This window comes from Phytophthora cinnamomi (assembly GCF_018691715.1).
Source record: "Phytophthora cinnamomi strain GKB4 chromosome Unknown Contig38, whole genome shotgun sequence".
NCBI lineage: Eukaryota > Oomycota > Peronosporomycetes > Peronosporales > Peronosporaceae > Phytophthora > Phytophthora cinnamomi.
In genome coordinates this window covers 1,594,209-1,616,734 of record NW_027150971.1, presented here as the reverse complement: position 1 = coordinate 1,616,734, position 22,526 = coordinate 1,594,209, and the positions used below count along the sequence as shown (strand labels likewise).

At 52.4% G+C, this 22,526-nt stretch overlaps 4 protein-coding genes across 5 annotated transcripts; 3 read left to right on the top strand and 1 right to left on the bottom strand.

Moving 5' to 3' along the window:
• Window positions 1–310: 310 nt before the first annotated feature.
• On the bottom strand, window positions 311–1,393 carry IUM83_03408 (Vacuolar protein sorting-associated protein 13A N-terminal domain; the record flags this gene model as incomplete). The annotated part of the gene is made up of 6 exons (XM_067927408.1): window positions 311–412; window positions 471–590; window positions 655–705; window positions 773–838; window positions 914–1,189; window positions 1,259–1,393. The coding sequence occupies 6 exons, from the start codon at window positions 1,391–1,393 to the stop codon at window positions 311–313; spliced, it is 750 nt and encodes a 249-aa protein (XP_067791976.1).
• Window positions 1,394–1,604: 211 nt separating this feature from the next.
• On the top strand, window positions 1,605–2,318 carry IUM83_03407 (AP-4 complex subunit sigma; the record flags this gene model as incomplete). The annotated part of the gene is made up of 4 exons (XM_067927407.1): window positions 1,605–1,742; window positions 1,819–1,980; window positions 2,102–2,113; window positions 2,196–2,318. The coding sequence occupies 4 exons, from the start codon at window positions 1,605–1,607 to the stop codon at window positions 2,316–2,318; spliced, it is 435 nt and encodes a 144-aa protein (XP_067791828.1).
• Window positions 2,319–16,040: 13,722 nt separating this feature from the next.
• On the top strand, window positions 16,041–16,940 carry IUM83_03406 (uncharacterized protein; the record flags this gene model as incomplete). The annotated part of the gene is made up of 1 exon (XM_067927406.1): window positions 16,041–16,940. The coding sequence occupies one exon, from the start codon at window positions 16,041–16,043 to the stop codon at window positions 16,938–16,940; it is 900 nt and encodes a 299-aa protein (XP_067791658.1).
• A 3,929-nt stretch (window positions 16,941–20,869) lies between these two features.
• IUM83_03405 (putative jerky) lies at window positions 20,870–22,129 on the top strand (the record flags this gene model as incomplete). Of its 2 annotated transcripts, none has more annotated exons than XM_067927404.1 (2): window positions 20,870–21,071; window positions 21,507–22,129. In XM_067927404.1, 2 exons carry the CDS (start codon window positions 20,870–20,872, stop codon window positions 22,127–22,129), a joined length of 825 nt encoding a protein of 274 aa, XP_067791784.1. The 2 variants fall into 2 exon arrangements, with proteins under 2 accessions (XP_067791784.1, XP_067791783.1); XM_067927405.1 differs by having other exon boundaries at window positions 20,870–21,085; window positions 21,182–22,129.
• Window positions 22,130–22,526: the final 397 nt, after the last annotated feature.

Here is a 22,526-nt window from a genome sequence, read left to right as displayed (position 1 = left end):
CTTGGAGGAGTGTGATGCTCTCGATCAATGCAAGAAGGACGCCATTTCCACGTGCGAAAGCGGTTGAAGTAATCGACCACATGCTCAAGCTCTTCCAGTATGACGGCGATCTGGTCAAAATCAATGTTTAAGTCGATTGCCTCGGTAGCGATATCCACTGCGGCAAGTACGGGCTTGGCTAAGCTTCCAGTGTCACCGGCGCTCTGTTCCGCTGGTACCAAGTCCAACTTAATCCAGATAGCGCGCGCATAAACCAATTCACGCCGCTGATCACGCGCAAACGGCTGTAGCACACACTCTTTGAAACGTTTTAGCGCATCTTCATGAGTAAATTGGCGGGGTACGGTGTCAGCTTCAGGAGAGCAGAGTAGAGCAGACGCAACAGGATGATCCACCAAATCAGGAGATGCTTCTGTTTCGGAGGACAAAATCCAAAATGCCTGCGCATCAAGATCAGTGTAAAACGAGACGTTTTCGATCGTAAGTAGCTTCGACACGACACCGTCGGATGCTTTAGGGTATGTCACGCCAGGCTGCTGGCGTCGGTGCAGAATCTGCTCCTCCAACTCCCGCGGAGCAAAACGAATCAACTATATATCAACGAGCATTTAGTATCTTCTTATACGAATACAGCGGTAACACGGCTGTACGCACCGGTATGTAAAGTCCGTAGGCCACAAGTTTTTCACTGTCGCTTCGCGGACTCTGCACACCCCGGCAAAACCAGAACGGTCACTCTTTCAACCAGCTTCGCGCAACAAATCTCGCTTACCTCCACTCGAATGTGAATGCGTTCCAACTGAATGATCATCTCCGACCTCACCGCTTGGATCCGATTCTACAGCAATAGCAAAGCCGAGTCAATTGTGAACACAACCGCTCCACACTCCATTCTAAACCCACTCGCTCGTACCCAGACCCATTTCGTCGGGGAAAAGAGGGAGTTCCGCCCCTTTCTGGTCTCGGACGGCGCTCTGAAGCACTGCATGATGGCGACGGTGAGCTCTTTGGCGTAGCGGACGAGTAGCTCGTTGTCCCACTGCACTTTGTGCGACCTCAGCACGAGGCAGACGTCACTGACGCCGACCTCCAGGGGCCACCCGGCCACGGCCCCCACGAGGCCCTCGACCTTGACGTCGCCCACGTAGCCGGCTGACAGCTCGAACGGCAGCTGCAGCGCATTGATGAGCTGCGACAACGAACCAGTGAATTGATCTTTAGAGCTCTAGTGCTGTCACTACGACTACGCTGCACGCACGGCGGTCTTGAGGAAGACGTCGCTGAGCTTGAAGTGGCTGGCCTCGAACAGGTCCCCGGCGTAGAAGGACACGTTGCGCTCCTGCACGTCCACGAAGAACTCGCCCAAGACCTGCTGCAGCGCCTCGAAGATCATCTCGCCCGACCAAAGCGCCGCTACCAACTTCAACTACCGGTATGTACCGATCATTATGTGGTACACATGGAAACCCGTCAGAGTCGATACGTGGTGTGCGCCACGTCACGACATCTTGCATTTTTGGGCCACGTTGCCAGTGGAATAGCGTCGCATCGAGCAGCTCCAGTAGGAGAAGGAGACAGAGACGTTCTCCTCCCCCCTGGCAGCCATGATCAAGTTCGTGCTGATGGTGAACAAGCAGGGCCAGACGCGTCTGGCGCAGTACTACGACTTCCTGTCCATCCAGGAGCGCGTGGCGCTGGAGGCCGAGATCATCCGCAAGTGTCTGGGCCGCAACGAGACGCAGGTGCGGCCTGCCTGGCTCCCCCTCTGCTCCTTCCCCCCTGTAGGCGGCCTGGCTGACAATTCGCTGCTGTTGCCAGTGCTCGTTCGTGGAGTACCGCGGCTACAAGGTCATCTACAGGCGGTACGCGTCGCTCTTCTTCATCGTGGGCGTCAAGGACGACGACTCGGAGAACGAGCTGGGCATCCTGGAGTTCATCCACGCGCTGGTGGAGACCATGGACAAGTACTTCGAGAGCGTGGTGCGTTGCGGCTGCTGGCGAGCGGAGTGAATTGTTGCTGGTGTGGTGCACTGAAGACGGTGTGTTGTTGTTGTGCTGCTGTGCTTGATTTTTCTTGTCTCTTTTTCTTGTGGTGGTGCAGTGCGAGCTTGACGTAAGTGGGGGTGTTTTTTGATGTCGCTGTTGCTGCGGGGGTTTTGTGCTGAGCGGAGGCGGTGTGTTGGTTGTCGTTGCAGATCATGTTCAACCTGGAGAAGGCGCACTTTATCCTAGACGAGATGGTCATGAACGGCTACATTGTGGAGACGAACAAGATCTCCATCCTCAAGCCGATCCACCTGATGGAGAAAGCGTCGTAGGTGCAAAGCGTCAGAGATTCCTGCCGAGCAGGTTGCAAGTTGAGAGCGGGATCAGCGCAGTTTGCTTGCTAAATACTACTACATGTTTCCCATAGTACTTTACTCCCGTAGGCCAAATGATTACTCGAGGCATTGATAAGTGCGCACACGTACAAAATGCTTCGCCGAGGCGCACATAGCAATACTGACGTGAGTTCGTTGAGGTTGCAACAAGCTGATTCTGTCTTTCTGTTACTACTGTACTTGCACGAAGGGAGAGTAGCAAAGCGGCCGATTATCACGACACAATCTTTCTGATTAAATACCGTCGTGCACTAAAGACCGTTTCAATTGCAATTGATTGATGCATTGAGCTCATCAGTGCGTGGGTAGCGCATTCCATCAATTTTGCTTACTTACTATGAGGAGTCTGGGTCTGGGTCTCGGAATAAACGAAATTGCAATTCCCCAACGCTGTCTGGAGCTGGGGATTGTGTTGCTGCTACACATACCCTGTCAAAATCGTTTTCTAGCCTGAAGGGAGGACGCCTCTCAATTGGAAATATCCACTATATCGACATGCAAACAAGTGTCATGGAGATGCTGTAGTTGCCCGCGCCGGATGAGGCGCTCCGCCTGTTGGCCTCCCCACCCCCTGCACAGCCCGCCACTGTGAGTGCCGCTGGCGACGGAGGAGATTCCGCCCGCGAAGAAGCTCCGGCTGAGACGAAGCGCGCTCCTCCCGGGTCCACCGAGTACGTGCCACAAGCGCTGCAGCGTCGTTGCCTTTGTCTTCCATGGCAACCACACGATTGTCTGCATCTCGGAATAAAATCCTCAAACAATTCCCACGTGGGAATTAATGGCTTGTCTGGGGATAAACAGCCAGCCAATCAGAATCGTTTAATTTATTCCGAGACCCAGACACGGACGGAGAAACCAGGGCCTTAGTAAACGACCGAACTTTGAGTGGGGGACTCCCGATCGATGGCGATAACACCATCATATGTTTGTCAGACATCCTTTCAACGTGCAACTCAAGGTCTTCAAGGGAGAGAAGAGTGTACCTACAGCTAGTTAATTTACGATTCGTATTACGGGACGACTTACGGGACGGCTGGAAGGTACAGTTTACGGGGCGACCCGTCAACTAACAATTACATTCAACAACGAGTACGGACTTCAAGTTACAATATCACTTTTCATTTTGTCCTGTTCAAAACGAAGCTTCCACTACGAGGAATTACCTTATCTAAGTGAAAGAGCACTTAGATGTGCTAACACATGGCGAGCAGTTGCAGCATCTAAGTGGACTGGTCTTTAAGTCCGGCTCTGTAGTAAGAAGTTAAGTTCGCTACGAAATTAGAAATAAACCATATCTCGGGTAGCGCAAATTAGAAATGGTTGCGTGTTTCTAAGTTGAGTCCGTTGAGCCTTCACCGTCTCACTCGGGGAGGAGGTCTATATAAAGAGATAAGCACAGCGTTTTCGGTTCATTTTTCACTCTTCATTTTGCTCAGGATGAGCTCCACGCCGGGTGATACTTGTCAATTTTAGGGCATTAATTTTTAAAACTGTACGTTTACGCACTGGTTGTGGTGAATTTGAAGTGAATCAGCAGTGATTCTGACACCTTTCGGACACCCCATTGCAGTTGGGAATCGAAAAGTCTGACGGAAATTGGACAATTGCATGAACACTCTCGGTAACACGTATGGGTACAAAACTGAATGGTAGCATAACAGTGGTAAGAGTGGGAGCACCAATTTATTAATCGCCGATTAACAAAGGTCTACGAGGCCCGCAAAGTTAACCTTGGCGAGCTCTTTGGCAGACGCCAAGGCTGCGGCGGGATCTTCCCAAGCCGCTTTGGCTGCATCATCAACAGCGAGCCTGCTCATTTGTCACCACTACCAGCACCTCTATCGCCGATCAACCGAGTTTAATCTTAATAGTGGCGGGATCAGGACAGTTTTGCGCCGCCTGGGGTTCCCTGAACCTGTTGATGGCGACGTTCAACTCCCAGTTAGCACCACCTACTCTCTTGAAAATTGCGATCTCAACTGCTGTATCCCTCTGTAAAGTGATATAAGTTGTACCATTTCTATATCAATACAATATAAATTGCGGCAATTTTTATTATTGTTTAGCTTGAAATTGCAGTTTTTATTACTGGCAGCCGGTGGATCCAATTCAATATCATACTGTATTGGCGCTGAGGCGACTCGCTCGCTACCTTCCGCGCCTCCTGCTGCTCCTTTTTCGACTTTTTGTCGCATTTGTTTTTCTTTTGAAGGTGACGGCGCATGTTGGCAGGTCGTGCGAATACTTTCGCACACTTCCAGCACGTGCGCGGCTTGCGCTGGCGTGGTCGACCGGGCTGCGTGCAGAGTTCCGTGGGCATTGTTGGTGCTTCCCAAGTGAGGTGCGAACCTAAAGTAGCTAGTGTGCGAACCTAGTCAAACACTACTAAGTGAATGGCGGGCAAACGCCATGTGTTAGCACATCTAAGTGCTCTTTCACTTAGATAAGGTAATTCCTCTTCCACTACGTCACAGACACGCACAAGAGATGCGGCAACCCACCAAAAAACAAGATAACAAGTGAGTAGGAAGGGTGAGAGCACAGCAGTTGGGTTGTCAGCACCAGCATCATGATCAAAATTTTAAGGGTAAACTATTTAAAATGGATCCAGGGCTGTGCTCTTCGAGTTATTATACGTGCGCTATAATATTTACTGCCATTAAATGAGCTCTGGAGAATCTCCTAAGACTCCAGCATTCGCCTTGCTTCCATCCTTGCTCCGTGGTTATTTAATTTTGATTCATAAGCCATCGTTTGTGTTGCAATAGTATTACGCAGTTAATCAACATCAAACGGTCTTGTGCAGGTACAGTAAACTCTTAGTACTACACAGCGCAAGGAACCTACCTAGATATCCGCTAAAGGCAGAGCATAATCCTATCCCATATTAGTATCTTCAAAGTTGTCTCGAAGCCACGTGTTTCCCCAGTGCAAGAGGGGTTTGTGGCCCCTGGCGTAGTGTACCATGAGGTTCCATGAATCAAAGCCTGTGATCACAAGCGCAAGATCAAAACTGTGATCATGCGTACACTAGTAACCTTCTGTAGAAACCAGAGTTCCTACTGTCACATCGTGAAACTTGGAGTATGGGCTTCAAAAGCCCTCCAACATGGAGGGCCTCATTTCCTGATTAGGCACACCACAGCAAGTAGCACAAGAAAACTCTTCTCACCATGCGCGTTGCTTTCGTGATCGCACTCGGCACACTAGCCGTACTCGGCGTTATTTCAGCCACGGAGATCAAGCCTGATGCGGCGACGCCAGCTCCTGGAACGAAATTTCGTCCCCAGACGAATGTCACGCCACCACCACCACCGCCACAACATCAAGCTGGAGATGAAGGAATGCGCCGGCTGAACTTCCTCCGCTGGATATTCCCCAGCCCAACAGCGTCGCCCAACCCACCGGCACCGGAGCCTGCGTTTTCGTTCAACCAAAGAAATCAGGATTGCGACGATGTTTTTGTCATGTGCAATTGATTGACCGGGTCGAGGTACATGTGCGCAACACTTTGTTCAACAATCTCTGTTGAATAACGTAGTAAGTGCAAGTAAATACAACAAAGCTGAGCGTAAGCTTTCAATAGCTTGTGGTTTTCGTCCACTGGGTGCCTTCCAAACCTACATAAAAACGTTTTATCGATTTTTTTTATTCTTCAGCACATGGGATCGTCGCACGTTGGCCTACGTCAAAGTTCTGGACGATAGCCTAGACCTCGTTGACTTGGGATCGCTACTGGCCTACTTACTATCATTGTACGCCATGTATTGTACGATGGTTGGTCGTTCTCATTGGTGTGTTTCATCATCTTAGGTAAACTTACTGTCTTATGCGTGAGAAAAGCGAACTCGGTGAGCTACACCTACGAAGGGTCTGTAGCATATCTAATCACCACATCTTCACACGTTAGTTCTTTGCGTGGGCGTATGGGACTTGCTTTTGCTAGTGCCTCGTGGCTTGGTAAATGGAGCAATAATAATTTCCGGTAAAACTTACTTCTTCATCGTGCTAGTAATAAAAGCATGCCAATATGCTTAACACCGTCAGAACGCGGTATACCTCGCAGCACACTAACTTCTCACCAGTTTTGCGCCTCTGATTCTTTTAGACATAAGCAGCTCAACTCCTAGTTGAGCTGTGGAAGTCAATTACTCACGATCTAATCTCTATTTCTTCCTCCACCTCTCCTAAACTTCAGTGTGAAGAAGAAGATACTCAAAGAACTGGAAGCCGAAACGAAGCCTGTGAAAGCACGAGAGCATGGCGTAGACACCTCTCAGGTCAGACGCTGGGTGAAGAACAGGACCAAGTTGGAGCGGACAGTTTCTGTAGTGGGCCTAACTTGGCTCACTACTTTAGCTTACACATTGCGATACGTGCGAAGGAGGTATTAAAAACTTGAGTTAATTATACTTGATTACACAAATATAATATAAATTAAATAAAGACACCAAGAGCTTAATTAGGGTAAAATGAGAACTGTGTTGTTTGTAAATTGATCTTCCTCCTAAATATGCTAAAACTGTTTATCATCTATGAAAGGGGTTGACAGCGGGAGCTCCGCTAATATGCACGTCTCTAATTGGTAGAAAGATGCTGCTTTCTACCAATAGGATTTTTGGGAATGTGCGGACCACTCATTGTGGTGGCCCACTTCAATGTATCCATTGGTGTGACTTACACCAAGGCGAGGAAGTATCTAAAACTTTTAGCAGCTATTTTATTTGTTAAAGTCACAAGTGGCTTGTAGCCACTTGTGCGTGTAACCCCGTTACACCATCCCCCCTTAAGGTTAGACGCGCGGGGTCTTCGCACGTCAATCTTCTGAATTGACCATTCGTCAATTCTCCGCGTTTGGAGAAGAAACCCGCGCTCATTCAACGATGAGGCGCCCCAAGAGAAGAAGAACCCGAAGGAGGTGGAGAGTAATCTCTCCATAGATGAGTACTACGAACGCAAGACGGCGAAGTACGGTGACGTCGTCGACTTCGGCGACGACGACGAAGACATGGAGGACGAGAAGAACTCGTCCTCAAAGCGCAAAGACTCAGTGTCGAGCGAGTCGCTCGATCCCCACGCTAAGAACGTTCGCCCGCATGAGGGGGACGAATCGGACGGTTCGATCTCGAAGCGTTCGCGTACTGAGAGTGATACCCCACTCGCTTCCGCTGGGGCTCTCAGTTCTCCGCGCGCTACACCAGAAGCGCGTGATTCCAAAGCCCAAGGCTCTCCGCGCGCTGCGCCTGCAGGGCGCGATCCGTGGATGCCGTCCGCGTCCGAGACCACGAACCGATATGGGAACTCGGTACCTCCGAATGAGGTGCCGCTGTACGTATGCAGCGCCATCAAAGATGACGCCGTGTTTAACGGGGTTACACGCACAAGTGGTTACAAGCCACTTGTGATTTTAACAGACAAGATATCTGTTAAAAGTTTTAGATACTTCCTCACCTTGGTGTAAGTCACACCAATGGATACATTGAAGTGGGCCACCACAATGAGTGGTCCATACCTACCCAAAGATCCTATTGGTAGAAAGCAACATCTTTCTACCAATTAGAGACGTGCATATTAGCGGGGCTCTGACAGCCAGCCGCTGTCAACCCCTTTCATAGATGATAAACAGTTTTAGCAGTTCTAGGAGGAAGATCAATTTACAAGTAATAAAGTTCTCATTTTACCTAATCTAAGTCACTTGGAGTCTTTATTTGATTTATATTATACGTGCGTACTCAAGTATAATTAACCTAAGTAATTACTAAGTACTTACGCTTCCTCATACACGTTGCGCAACGTGTAAGCTAAAGTAGTGAGTCAAGTTAGACCCACTACACCTGGTAGCACTTTGTAGTCCGTCCAACGACCGACTGCTTGACGTTCGTACGCGGTGTACGAACGCGGAGCCGAGAACCACATGAGCACGGAGGTGCCCATGGAGAGCTCCAACACGCCTGCAACGCATGTTGCACGCGCAGACTGCCCCCACCTGTCTGACCCAGAGTGGGAGGCCCTCCAACGACTGTCAACAGTCATTGGAGAAGCGGCGATAGCTACAATGCTGCGTACGCTATCGCCGACGGAGCAACATGGTGTTGCTCTGGGGTTCATCATGAAGGAGCAGCGTGACGCTGCTTCCTCAGTGACGGCGTCGTCAGGGACGACACCGCGTGCTCAACCATTAAAGTTGAGCGTAAGCAATTACGTGGGAAGAGAGGGCGAGCCTCTCCTCCGATGGCTTGTCGAACTCGACACATCCATAGCGGCTCGACGCATCGTCGACCCGCTGTCGAAGGTCGCGTTCGCCATGTCCTGCCTTGGCGGACGAGCGAGGAGTTGGGCGTACGGACGCCGACTCTCAGATCCTACGTGCTTCAGCACGTACGAAGTGTTCATAGAGGAGCTCAAACAAGCGTTTGAGCCCCCTCAAAACGAGTTCCGGTCGAGGGCGGAGTTCCTCGACCTTCAGCAGGGTAAGCATGACGTCCATGCTTACGCGCAGCGCGCACGATATTTGGTATCAAATGTCGTGACTAACCCGATTGACGAGGCGACCAAGGTCGTCACGTTCATGATAGGACTTAGAGATGGGCCCGTGAAGACCTATCTCTTCCGAGAGTACCCGAGTACTCTCGAAGCTGCAATCACTCTTGCCATGCAAGAAGAGTTTAGCCTGCGGCAGGCTAAACTGCATGTGAACGTGCCGAGGCCGCAACCGCGCCCGGTAGCGAGGACGGGAGGTCCAGAACCAATGGACCTCTCGAACGCAACAACTGCTGGTTACCAGCAGCAGGGAGGTAACGTGCGATGCTTCCGTTGCGGAAGGATCGGTCACTTTGCACGAGAGTGCACAACTCCCATACCCCCTGGAGGTGCGATGCTAGGCATCGCCGCGGACCAACAAAAAACGCGAACATCCAGTAGGCGCGGGGCGCCCTACTGGTAATGCAGTCGCGCGTGCCGACATTGGGCACGCGACACTGAGGACTGCAGCCCCCAGTGAGACCAGCTCTCACTGCAAGAAACAAGATGACAGGCCGAACCTAGTCATCTTGAAGGTTTACTCGAAGAGAGCGAGTGACTCTCTTCGAGCTTTGGTAGATTCAGGCGCGTCGAACAACTGTGTTCGACTACGAAGCCTGCCGAGACTTGACTTCGAGGAGGTAGATGTACCTCGAAGTCTTCTGGAGGTGGGACTGGCAACAGGTGCCATCGTGAAGACCGAGAAGCGCGTCGTGAACGTGCGCTTCTCGTACAAACAACGAGTGTTTGTCGAACACTTTATCGTCCTGGACCTGGACGATAAGTTCGACGTGGTAATGGGCATGCCGTGGCTTGTACGGCATGATCCGGTGATAGACTGGAAGAAGCGCACGCTCGTGCGCTTCGACCGCGACAGCGGAACAGAGAGCGATGGCCCTGTTACCGCAGCGCACGCACCAACAGGTGCGCGCGGCTCACCAGTCGAGACAGCGCTTTATGCTGCTGTCCCGGAGTGCCCAGGAAGTGCGCGAGGGCGCGCACAAGTGAGACCCACGTCGGCAATGCTGCCGACGTCGGAAGAAAAAGCTGTGTTGGTTCCGGAAACCAACACCCACGTTCAAGCGTGTACGGGACAGTCCCTGACCCGAAGCGGTCAGGTCGACAACGACGCGTCGGCTCCGGGAGCTGACGCACCCTCGGTCATGAGGGCCTCCGCCAATGAATGGCGTCGAGGTGACGAAGGCGTGTCAACTCCGGGAGTTGACGCTGCAAACAGTGCGGACGGTTGCAAACGTACCGCACTGACGCAATTTGCATGCTGTCGTGCAGCCGGGCTGCACGACGAAGCGCCATGCGATCAAGCCGGGCTTGATATCGCGCGCCCGCGGACAGGGTCCACCGGCGCACAACTGTCCACGGCCGGGCCTGGACCAGAAGAACAACTGTGCGGAGCCGGGCTCCGCACAACAAGAAGACGGCGCAAGCGGAAAACGCTGCGCAAGTCTCGGTCCGGGACCGAGACACAACAAGAGCAGTCTGTTGGGCAGACTGGGGCGGAAACGCCGAATGTCAAGACGCTAAGCGTCTTGACGCGCACCGATACTGGATTCCAGTATCGTGACATGGAACTCGCTAGTCCTCCGACGACGGCGTCGGAGTTGACTTCGCTTCCAGCCATGAGCTGGAAGCGCTTCACGCGCGACTTGCACGATGGACGCATCGAGCAAGTCTGCGTTCTTTCGGACAGCGAAAGAACGGAGAGCGATAGCGAAGAACTGAGGCAGCTCTTCATGGGAAGTACCACTGAGAGTGAAGACACTCTCAGTGCGAAGACGAAGCGAGAGCGCTTCGAGGAACAAGGTTGGGACTCGCTGAAGTCGAGTCCCTATTACGAATTGTTGAGGGAGTACAAAGACGTACTCCCGGAAGAGATTCCTGCGGAGCTTCCGCAGGATAAGGGCATTCAGCACGAGATTGATCTCGTGCCGGGCACGAAGTACTGTGTCACGCGGCAGTGGCCGAACAAGTGAAAGCGATCGACGACTTCTTTGAAAGTCGTCGTAAAGCAGGACAAGTGCGGGAATCAAAGTCCCCGCACAGTGCTCCGACGTTCTGTGTCAAGAAACCACAGGGCGGATGGCGCATCGTTCATGCGTACAACAAGCTGAACGATGCGACGGTACCGACGCAAACGCCGATACCACGAAAAGATGTTATCATCGATTCGATGGCCGGGAGCACCGTTTACAGTGCTCTCGACTTGCGAGATGGATTTTATCAAATCCTAATGCGTGAGAGCGATATCCCTCTCACGGCAGTGAGCACGCCAAGCGGCATGCTCTGGGAATGGCTAGTAATGCCACAGGGGCTTAAGAATTCCCCTGCGACCTTCAACAGGTGCGTGACGCACTTGTTGCGCTCGGTGCGCGACTTCGCACCGAGCTACTTCGATGATGTGTTCATCCACAGCCGGGCTGTGGACGAGAAGACCGACGTAGAGATGCACAGGGTGCATCTCCGGAAGCTACTTGAGCTTATGCGAAAGCATAAGCTCTACGCGAACCTGAAGAAGTGTATCTTCGGGGCAAGCGAGATACCCGTCCTCGGGTGTCTCGTAGGGAAGAATGGTGTTCGCCCTGACCCGGAAAAGGTCAGAGTGATCAATGAATGGCCAACGCCTTCAAGTGTCAAGGAACTGAGGCAGTTCCTTGGCTTGGCCACGTACTTGTGCAAGTACGTGGAGGACTATGCGGGCAAGATCCGCCCGCTGTCACAGCTTCTCAAGAAGGAAGCTGTGTGGAATTGGACACCCGATTGCCAAAAGGCATTCGATGCAGTCAAGCGGGGCTTGACTGAGGCACCGATCTTGGCAGTGGCTGACCAAGATCGCCCATTTCACGTAGTATGTGACGCATCCGACTTCGCGATCGGATGCGCGTTGATGCAGCACGATCACGAGGGCCGTGATCGTGTCGTCTACTACCAACCGCGTCAGCTGAAGCCAGCTGAGCGCAACTATCCGGTGCATGACAAGGAACGCCTTGCCATGAAGTATGCACTCGCAAAGTTCCGAGTGTATTTACTTGGGAGTAGACCATTCGTGGTCTACACCGACCATGCTTCACTACGTACCGCAGTGAAGTCGCCATACATATCACAAAGAATGGCGATATGGCTCTCATTCTTTGCAGAGTATAACTTCCGGGTCGAATACAAACCCGGAAGGTTGAATGTAGTGGCCGACGCGTTATCACGTCGGCCGGACTATGCAGAAGCTGTTGACGTCAATGCCATTGACGCCATGCGATCGAGCAAACCCACATCATCTCTGTTGGATGATGTGAAGGCCGCGTACGCGCACGACGCGGACACGAAACTCTTGCTGGCCTATGGCACAGCGCCTTCTGACAAGTCCCGTCAGAAGCTGCCCAAGCACCTTCGAGCGCGTGCACACCGCTTTCGTGTGCACGACGGACTACTGCTTTACAATGCAGTCGACGACAACGCGGATCGCGTTGTCGTGCCAAATGACCATGACCTGCGACTCAGGATCATGTACGAGTATCATGATGTCCCGACTGCGGGACATCTCGGACGTGAGAAGACTTACGTCCTTCTCACGCGCGACTTCTACTGGCACCACCAGTATAAGTGGGTGCGCAAGTACATCCGTGCTTGCGAGGTATGCCAACGCGTGAAGCCTGCGCCATTCGCGCAGGCTCCACTGCAATCACTACCGACTCCGTCGGAGTGTTGGAAGTCCATGTCTTTGGACTTCATCTTTGGCCTTCCCCGGATAGCGGAGGAACACCGGTATTGTGGTCTTTGTAGACCGCTTCAGCAAGATGGTACATCTTGCTGCGGTGCCAGCAGAGGTGACCGCGAAGCAGACGGCCCGTCTGCTCGTCGACATGGTGTTCAAACACCATGGCATGCCGTCCGACATCGTGTCGGACAGAGACCCGCGCTTCACAGCGTACCTGTGGCAAGAAGTGTTTACACTTCTTGGGAGCCAGCTTTCCATGTCGACTGCGGATCATCCGCAGACGGACGGTCAAACCGAGCGCGTGAATCGCGTGCTCGTCGATATGTTGAAGAGCTACGCTCACTCGTTCCAATACTGGAGCGAGTGCTTATCGATGGCAGAGTTTGCCATCAACAACTCAGTGCATGCCTCGACCGGGCATACACCGTTCTACGTGAATGCCATGCGGCATCCACGCCTACCGAGTTTACTCGGAGTGATGGCTCCCACTTTAAGTGGGGGAGGATCTACGACTGCAATACAGCTGCCGCAGAAAACCGCTGACACTTGCACAGTGTCAGCTGCAACAATGGACAAACCACATGAGTCTGCGCAGAGCGCAGACTCCCCCAACAACAAGGCCAACGACCACGGGTCTGCGCAGGGCGCAGACACCGCAAAGAACCACGCAGAGGCCGGGCCTCTAGCGGAGAGCGAGCTGAATGACTTCAGCTCGGATGCAATCAGTTTCATCACCAAAAGACAAGCCGTAATTCGGTTTGTCCAAGACACAATAGCAGCTTCTGTTGATCAACAGAAGCTGAACGCAGACAATGCGGGCAGAGGCAACACAAATCAATTTAAAGTTGGTTCATTAGTTTTGTTAGCTACACAAAACCTCCCTAGACATGCAGTTTCGGATTTCGGAGCAAGCAAGCTTGCTCCGCGCTTCGTCGGGCCGTTCACTGTGTTGGCACGGCACGGCAACGCATACACGCTAGACATACCGTCTAGCATGCGCCTCCATCCGACCTTCTACGTCGGACGGCTGAAGCCATACCTGCAGCACGAGCCATCTAGCTCGGCTGACCCGAAGCCTCGGCAGGAGCCGAGGCAGAAGCGGAGGACTTGGCCTCGGCGACGAGCAGCCTCACCTCCAGCGCGCGGACGCGCTGGAGCAACCCCTTCATCTGGGTCCCCAGCTCGACCTGGATGTTCGAGGCGGTCTGCGAGACCGCCGCGACTTGGGCCTTCTGGTTCGTCAGCTCCTGTTTCAGGGCGGCGAACTCAGCGCCCTGCAAACGCTCCACGGCGGTCACCCGGTCGTGGAGAGGCGCATGCTGATCAGCCCGGGGCTGATCATACCCGGGGTGTGTTCCCACCCCCGCCACCGCCGATCCGTGACGCCCGCGGTTCAACCCGCTGGATTGTTGAGCGGATTGTTGACCATAGTATCCCGAAAACGAACCCTCAAGGGGCTCGTTTTCGTATTCGTTGGAGAGGATTTCCTCCCGATCGAGATACATGGGAGCCGCGGAACGTCTTGCTGGAGGACGTTCCGGAAATGGTGAAGGCGTAAGAGGAGCAGTACGCGCTGGCACAGCGGAAGTAGCACGAGCGCTGCGATCATCGCTAGCGCCCGAACCCTCACGTGCTAAGAACTTAGCACGGAGCTCTTTGAGACTCTCGGGCACACGGAACGACGTGTACCCGTTCAGGTCGCGGTCGCTCAAGCGGACCGCGCCCGGGAAGCACTTCGTGCACTGAAAGCCCTCGGGCACAGCTCACGGTACGTTATCGTCCTCCACAGCAACGTGGAGCTGCACCAATTTTCCACGCTTCGAGTACGTCTCGAAGCGATCACGCGCTTGCTTAATCCGATCACGGTAAGCACTCGGCTTCTTGTTGAAGTTCTCAACAAAGGCGTTCCAACTTTGACAAAGTGCCTGCCACTCGGGCACTTTGCTGCGAGAAGAGGTCTTCTTGCTTTGAAACCATCGGAGCTCATGAAAGAGTCCGATGTAGTAATCGCGCCTTTGATGCGTTTCCGCATCAAAGTGCAGCTCGGCAGCCACAGCGTCATCTTTGATGGCGCTGCATACGTACAGCGGCACCTCATTCGGAGGTACCGAGTTCCCAAACCGGCCGCAATCTCGGATGCGGACGGCATCCACGGATCGCGCGCTGCAGGCGCAGCGCGCGGAGAGCCCTGAGCTTTGACATCACGCGCTGCAGCAGCAGCGCGCGGAGTACTGAGAGCCCCAGCAGAAGCGAGTGGGGTATCGCTCTCAGTACGCGAACGCTTCGAACTCGAAGCGTCCGATTCGTCCCCTTCACGCGGACCTACGTTCTTGGCGTGAGGGTCGAGCGATTCGCTCGACACTGAGTCTTTACGCTTTGAGGGCGAGTCCTCCTCGCCCTCCATATCTTCATCGTCGTCGTCGAAGTCGACGACGTCGCCGTACTTCGCCTTCTGGCGTTCGAAGTAGTCGTCGATGGAGAGATGACTCCCCACCGACTTTGTGGACTTCTTCTGAGGCGCGCTCATCGTTGAATGAGCGCGGATTTCTTCTCCAAACGCGGAGAATTGACGAATGGTCAATTCCAAAAGATTGACGTGCGGGGACCCCGCGCGTCTAACCTTAAGGGGGGGATGGTGTAACGGGGTTACACGCACAAGTGGCTGCAAGCCACTTGTGAATTTAACAGATAGGTTATCTGTTAAAAGTTTTGGATACTTCCTCACCTTGGTGTAATACACACCAATGGATACATTGAAGTGGACCACCGCTGTGAGTGGTCCACACATACCCAAAAGATCCTATTGGTAGAAAGCAGCATCTTTCTACCAATCAGAGACATGCATATTAGCGGGGATCTGACAGCCAGCCGCTGCCAACTCTTTCATAGATGATAAACAGTTTTTAGCAGATTTTAGAGGAAGATCAATTTACAAACAATACAGTTCTCATTTTACCTAATCTAAGTCACTTGGAATCCTTTCTTACTTAACTTATATTTGTGTATTCAAATATAATTAACCTAAGTAATTACTAAGTACTTACGCTTCCTCATACACGTTGCGCAACGTGTAAGCTAAAGTAGTGAGTCAAGTTAGACCCACTACACTCGGTGGAAACGACTGGGAGCGGGTCAAGCGGGTGTACGACTCCAAACGCCCAAAAAACTGGCCTGAACGAGATGCTGACTCGCTCAAGCGCAAGTTTAAGGACCTGGCGGGGACAGCCAAGCCAACGGGCAAAGCCAAAATGCCAGTTCACATCGCGTTGGCAAAAGCCGCGAAGCGAGAGATGGACGAGCATACATCCGTGAACACTATGGATGATGGTCTTGACGACGGTGCTGACGACGCCGAGCTCCTGTAGCGTGTATCCGAGGCCGTTCGTGCCGAGGATGATCGTACAATAAAGCAGATGGGGAACGCAGGAAGGTCCCAGCGTGGATCGAATGGAGACGATGTGTCCTCAAGCGAGGAGGAAGCTGACGGAGACTCACTGCTGGTAGAGGGCAATTTGCAAGACGGCAATGTTCAACACGGACCTGTGGGTATCGCTCAAGAACCTGATGACGGACAGATGAAAATGCTGCCCTCCGTTTCTGGTATAATCACCCGTCGAGACGGCTCCACCATTGATGCGGCGTTAGCCACCGAGTTGGATCTCTCCGACGAGTCGTCTGCCGGAGAAGACGACAGTGAAGAGAAGTCCAACCAGGTCGTACACGACGAGGCATCTGCAAGCGGGGTTGGCGGTGCCTTGACCCCAGGTGCTTCTGCGACCACAGCAGGTCCTCCGGTAGATCTAACTCGAACACCGTCGACGCCGACCAGCGCACCATCCCGAAAACCGACAGGAAGACCCAAGAGATCTATAGTCGGTCACCTCCCGACGGTAGCAAGCCCTTCGCGAGAGCCCCTTCGGCGTGATCCATCCAAAGCTGCAGCTGACGCCAGAGAGAAGCAGGCAAACCCGAAGAAGTCGGCCTCGTCCGCTCGCTTAGGCGGCCAGGATCTACGTGTCTTCCGAGACAACATCACCCAGTTCGCGAAGCGATCAGCGAGCGAGGCAACAGCGCTGTCAGCAGAAAACACATACGGCAAGACGAAACGTGCCCGAACTACTCGTAAGTTGAGCGAGCTCGAAAAAAGCCTAACCAACGTGGAGCAGATGCAGCAATCAGGTCGCAGCGACATAATGGAGATGATGTTGCTGCTTCGGGAGGACTCGGACCGGAAAGAGGAGGCGGAGGCGAAGCGGCGCTGCGAAGAACGACGCGAGCGTTTGGAAGCCGAGAAGCGTGACCGAGACGGATGAAACCGCGTCCGCCGTGAAGAACACGAGGCAGCAGAGAATCGGCGACAGCGAGAGCTCGACGCCGCTAAAACTGAATGCGAGGAGCGCTACAGGGTGGAAGTGCCGCCCAAAAGCTGAAGGCGGAGCAACGGCAGCACGAGCACGAAGAGTACCAACGTCGCTACGAACAGCGACTCGAGCTCGACCGAGAGGAAGCCAAGAACTGCCACAAAGAGATGATGCTCTTGTTCTCATCCATGCAAAAGAAGTGAAGAGGTTTTTGACATCAACTGCGTTGTTTTCGTTTAAAAAAACTAGTTACTGGTTATCGTCAATTCCGTAAAAAATGTTGTTCGTATCTGGCTTATTTCTAGTGATCGCACGCGAAAGTTAGACAGCCTGAACAGGTTGTCGAGACGCAATGCGCGCTTGCTCTTGTCGGGGGGTAGAGGCAGCAGAAGCCTCTTATAAACTTTCTCAACTGACCCCATTCCCCATTCTGCTGCTTGACGAATTGAAGTGATCGCTGCAGACAAAATTTGTACAGATTCCCGCACAGAAGGAATCAGCCGGCCCAAATCACTCTCTTCAGTGGTGTTAGGATTCGACCTGTCATGTGATCGGAGCAAGGGAAAGCGCTGTCAGCAACAACGCCATACCTCATGTCTGGGCAGAGATCTGGATTCAGGAGGTTCTCTCGAAACTCCACGCAATTCTCGGCATCGTTTCAGCTGCCCAGGCAATTGTGTCGTGCCCAGACAATGGGCCCATCGGCACCAAAACAGAGTGTTCCGGTCACGAAGTCGTCGTGCAGCCACCCGTTGTAGAAGGCGTTTTGAACGTCTGGATCCGCTGGTTGCAGAACCTGCCCTCAAACCACAAAACGAGTAAAACCTGAGTAAACTAGGAGTAGTCGACAAGAAATATGCCCTCAATACCTTCAGGTTTTTCCCGTCTATAAACCCCCACATGAATTGAACCAGAGGCTCTCGATGAGCTGTAAGTTTGGCGAGTGCGCGTTGCCGAGTTGGAGATGGCCACGAGATACGCGCCGGTCGGAAGCTGTTCAAGGCGCTACCAAGTGCCACCTCGGCTGCATTGAGGACGCGACGCAGAGTCGCCGGTGGCGCGCCAAAAAACGTGCACGCCATTTTTGCATGAAGAGAGTCAACATAGAAGACGAGTATTACAGCAAGAGCTTGGTGCTTGAACTTAAGCCGGGGAGGGCGTCCTCCCTTTGGACTGAACCCTGGCAAGTTGTAAAACCCTGAAAACTGCCTTAACAGGGCACGAAATGAGGTTCTAGAAACGATTACAGAGAAAACCAGTGGGGTTAGCTCATTCAGCGTGAAATCAGCAACCAGGGCGAAAATTACAAACCGATCAAAACTTGTAAAATGGATGAAGTTGTCATCAGAGCCGTGCTGCCACAGCTTCATCCAATCCGACTCACTTGGATCTGGAATGCAGTTCAGTGTGGCATAGTGACGCACCCGCAGCAACCGGCGTCGCTCATGGAGCACCAATTGCCCATGAAGCCTTCTCCGGAGCTCTTTGAGAGCCGCAACTAGGCGGTCTCGCGTTCGCATGTGCGCCGATATCGCTAGCAACGCCCCGCCCCACGCATGGTGCGCTTCCCGCCTGAAGACCAAATGACACGCGAGCATCGCGTCTTCTGAAGATCTCAAAATCTGTTGACGAATTCGAAATTTTGTCCGAGTTACGTGGTACATTTACACCTGCTTTTGTACTAATATGAGGCATTTGAACACGACCAGATTAAACGATTTTAGTGAGGTTTTGGAAGTTCGTTTTCGCACAGAGTGTGAGATCGGCTAATCTACGTCACCTAACCCCAACATTAAAATTGATTCCATAAAACACTTTTAGAATGGTTATGGAAGGCGCCCATTGATTGATGCCTTGAGCTCATCAGTGCGTGGGTAGCGCATTCCATCAATTTTGCTTACTTACTATGAGGAGTGATCTAAAGCGCCACTGAAACTCGTACATGCACTCTCATTTTCAGAACCCGCTGATGGCAGTCGCGACGCTTGCGTCAAAGATGGTGTCGTGTTTCCTGTTGAGATTGATAAAAGCAAGTTGGTCGTGTTCTTGAGGAAAATCATCGCAAATACTCTCGAATACGAGCTGCAATGTACTAAGCGAGCAGTCAATCTACAGCTCTACCTGGCGCGGAAGGACGGTGGAGGGAGCCTGGTACGGCAGCTGTAATAATCGAAACAAATGGCCAACCTGTGGTGCTCGATGAGCGTCGACAACAGCAACGTTTCGAGGTGACGGATCCCACGCTGTGGATCAAGGACTACGGGTACTTCGGGGCGATGTTTCGACTGGCTGCTGGCCAAGTTCACGTATTGGTGGTGGAATCTGCCCCCAGAAAGCTTACCTCATCACAAAAAGAGAAGCAATATATCTACCGCGAGAGAGAACGAGACCGCGCGTGCTGTGGACATACTTGCCCCCATGTTCGGGACCACAGACGGCATCTCGTCGTGTGTGGCTACCTCCACCGCCGCTGCAGAAGAAAAGATGAGTGGGCAACGGCCGCTGTGTACGTTATCCGCAGAAGTTTAAAGCCCAGCTGCACCAGCACCCAGTCGGTGTCGCTAAACTGCACGGCATCGCGATATTCCGTACTAGAACTGCATGTATGGCTTCTAATGCATTCACCGAACGACACTACAGTGGAAATAACACGGTTTTTAATTGTGGGCTAAAGTCTGCGTGGCGTGATCTTCGACAGATTTCTCGAATTTCATTAAAGTCATTCAACCATTGGAGCTAATTCCCGTGTCGTTTGTTTGGTTTTGACGTGGCATCGCTGATAGGAGGGCTTGTCATATTTTGACGCATCTAGCACGCCTGCTGGACTCAGTGATTGCTTCTATGAGTCTTGTCTTGTATCTCCATCACCTTACAACGGAGATTAGATAGTATTTTTCACTTCCTACTGGTGGAAAGGTCCTATCATTGCAACTTGCTTTTGCCAAGAAGAAATGCGGACCGATTCACGCCATAACACGATGCATTTCGCTGCGAGAGAAGCCCAGTGAAGCAACTCACGCTGCCTCTTGCTGTCGGACTGCGCACGGAGGTAGAAAGATCAACATTGGTCCCTGTGTCATGGAGTTCACTTGTGTGTGGCTTGCAGGTCCACTACGGGCCTCTAACCAGCACGCAGTGAGCGAACCACTATTACACGACTGTAGAACTCGTTCTGACCTCGTTGGTGTTTGGGAACCAACTCCGGAACTTGCCTACTTGGATTACATAGTCGTTCCGGCCGTACCCGCTTTCTTGAGCAATTCTCAGCGCAAGTTTACGTAGACCAGGGTCTTACACGCGCTACCCAGGGGTGGAAAAAAATGATTGCCGTTCCGTAGTTAATGAATTGGACGCATTCAATTATGTATTACGGTGTCTAGAGATTTGCGTATAATAATATATTAGGCAATAATTGCAGTACAATACGGTACTACACCATTTGTCAAGTGGCTAAGCCGAGCTGAGACCCTTGCAACCACCAATTCACAAAATCACCAAAGCAAGATGATTTTGAACCCGCAGCGGGGCTGCATGCGCGCGGCAAACTTCGAGATGCTATCATTCCTCAGGGCGAACCGGGACATGTGGAATGTGACCACTCTGATCGATGTCGACGCCGAGATCTGACTGTATGAGTCTCTCTCTCTCTATTAAACAAAGCGAATACACAGTAATTTCGCCCGTGATTATTACTCCCGCAAGCTAGATGGCCGTGGTTATTACGTCGTTGTAGCGTTTCCAGTTCCGTACAGTACAGCTTGTACCTCCTAGAAAAAATATCCTTAATAATACGTTATCAGCTTAAACAGGGATGCTTAGCGCGCGTCCACCACTCGCCGCAGACTGGCTTCTGAGTGCTGTGGCCCCCTTCCGAGGGAGCAATGGGACGCTGGCTGACGATCGAGAACAAGCGCGAGCTGATTGACAAGAGCGCAGCGGAGCCTGGCATGACCCATTCAGAGCTAGCGCGGTGGTCCAAGCGAGCATTCCGCTTGCGCAAAGCCCCAGCCCGCAACACAGTATCTGACATACTAAAGAACGCAAGCACTATCAAGAAACCAGAGTACGGTGAGGGCAAACGGCGTAAGCCGCTAAAGGTAAAGGCGCCTGCTTTAGAAAAGAATTTAGAGGAGTGGGTGGGTAGCGTAGAAGCGAGGGGGCCGTGTCTTAACCGCAAAGCAATCACTAGGAAGGCCGAACAGATTCGAGAAGATATAGGCGGGCCTGCGCTTGATGTCGGACTCTCCGCTGGCTGGCTGACCGGGTTTCTCAAGCGGCACAAGCTACGCTACAGACCGCGACACGGCGAGGCTGGCTCTGCTGACGCCGACGTAGTGAGAGAAGAACGCCATGCCATCCAGGAGATCACCGACTGCTACGACGCCCACGATATCTACAACATGGACGAGACCGGGCTGTACTACGCAGCCGCGCGTGGGCGGAGTATTTGCACGGCAACAACAAAAGGCGTCAAGAAAAACAAGACTCGGCTAACGCAAGCGCTGACTACCAATGCAGACGGGAGCGACTCGCTCCCCGTTTTGTTTATTGGCAAGGCCCAAAAGCCGCGGTGCTTTGGTAAGAAGACGGCTGAACAGCTCGGCTACCTGTATCGCAAGAGTACCAAGGCCTGGATGAACTCGAAGATCTACCAGAACTGGTTGCTGCAGCTGGACAAGGAGATGCGTGCTGCGAAGCAGCATATCCTGCTGCTGGTTGACAACGTGTCCTCCCATGCTCTCGGCGACATGGTGCTGACGAACATCAAAGTTCAGAAGCTGCCGGCCAATACTACCACCTATCTGCAGCCTCTGGACGCCGGTGTTATTGCGTCCTTCAAGGAACGCTTTAGATCGTTACAGATTGACCACGGGATCGAAAGGTTTGAGGCTGATGCAAATGTTAATGGGCAGTCTGCATACAAAATAGACCAGCTTCAGGCGATGCAATGGAGCTCGCTGTTGTGGTCGTCTACGGAGGCCAAGACGGTGGCGCACTGTTGGCAAAAGACTGGTCTTGCGACCCCCCTTCGTGGAAACGACGAGCCGGACGAAGACGGCGAGGACGAGGGCGTTGAAGAGGGCGATGCCGACGGCGAGATTGTCGATCTGATGCTCAAAGTGGCGTCAATTAGTCTGTAGTGGCTAAATCCTGCAATAATTTTTCATGTACATGAAAAATACACAATAGCTGGTGTCGGAAGTGGTAGTACTACCTGTACTGTATTTCCCCTCCTCTGGCGCTACCTGCATGTTCACTACCGCATCGCCCCTGTCCTAAGCGAACTGCAATGTACGCAGTTTACGGAACATCTGTTGCCAAGTCTCAGAATTAAATAATAAAAAGTAAAAGTTATAATAATTCTTGGTATTTTGGACCATTCAAAATGTATAGACTCGGCGGGAATTGAAACCGCGTCCATCCGCATAAAATTGCGGTGCTCTTTCCCAATTGAGCTACGTGTCCAAGCTCGCTTGGTTACCTTCGCCATTAAGTCTCATCAAAGTAATGTGTTGTATTGTGCATCTAGAAAACTCA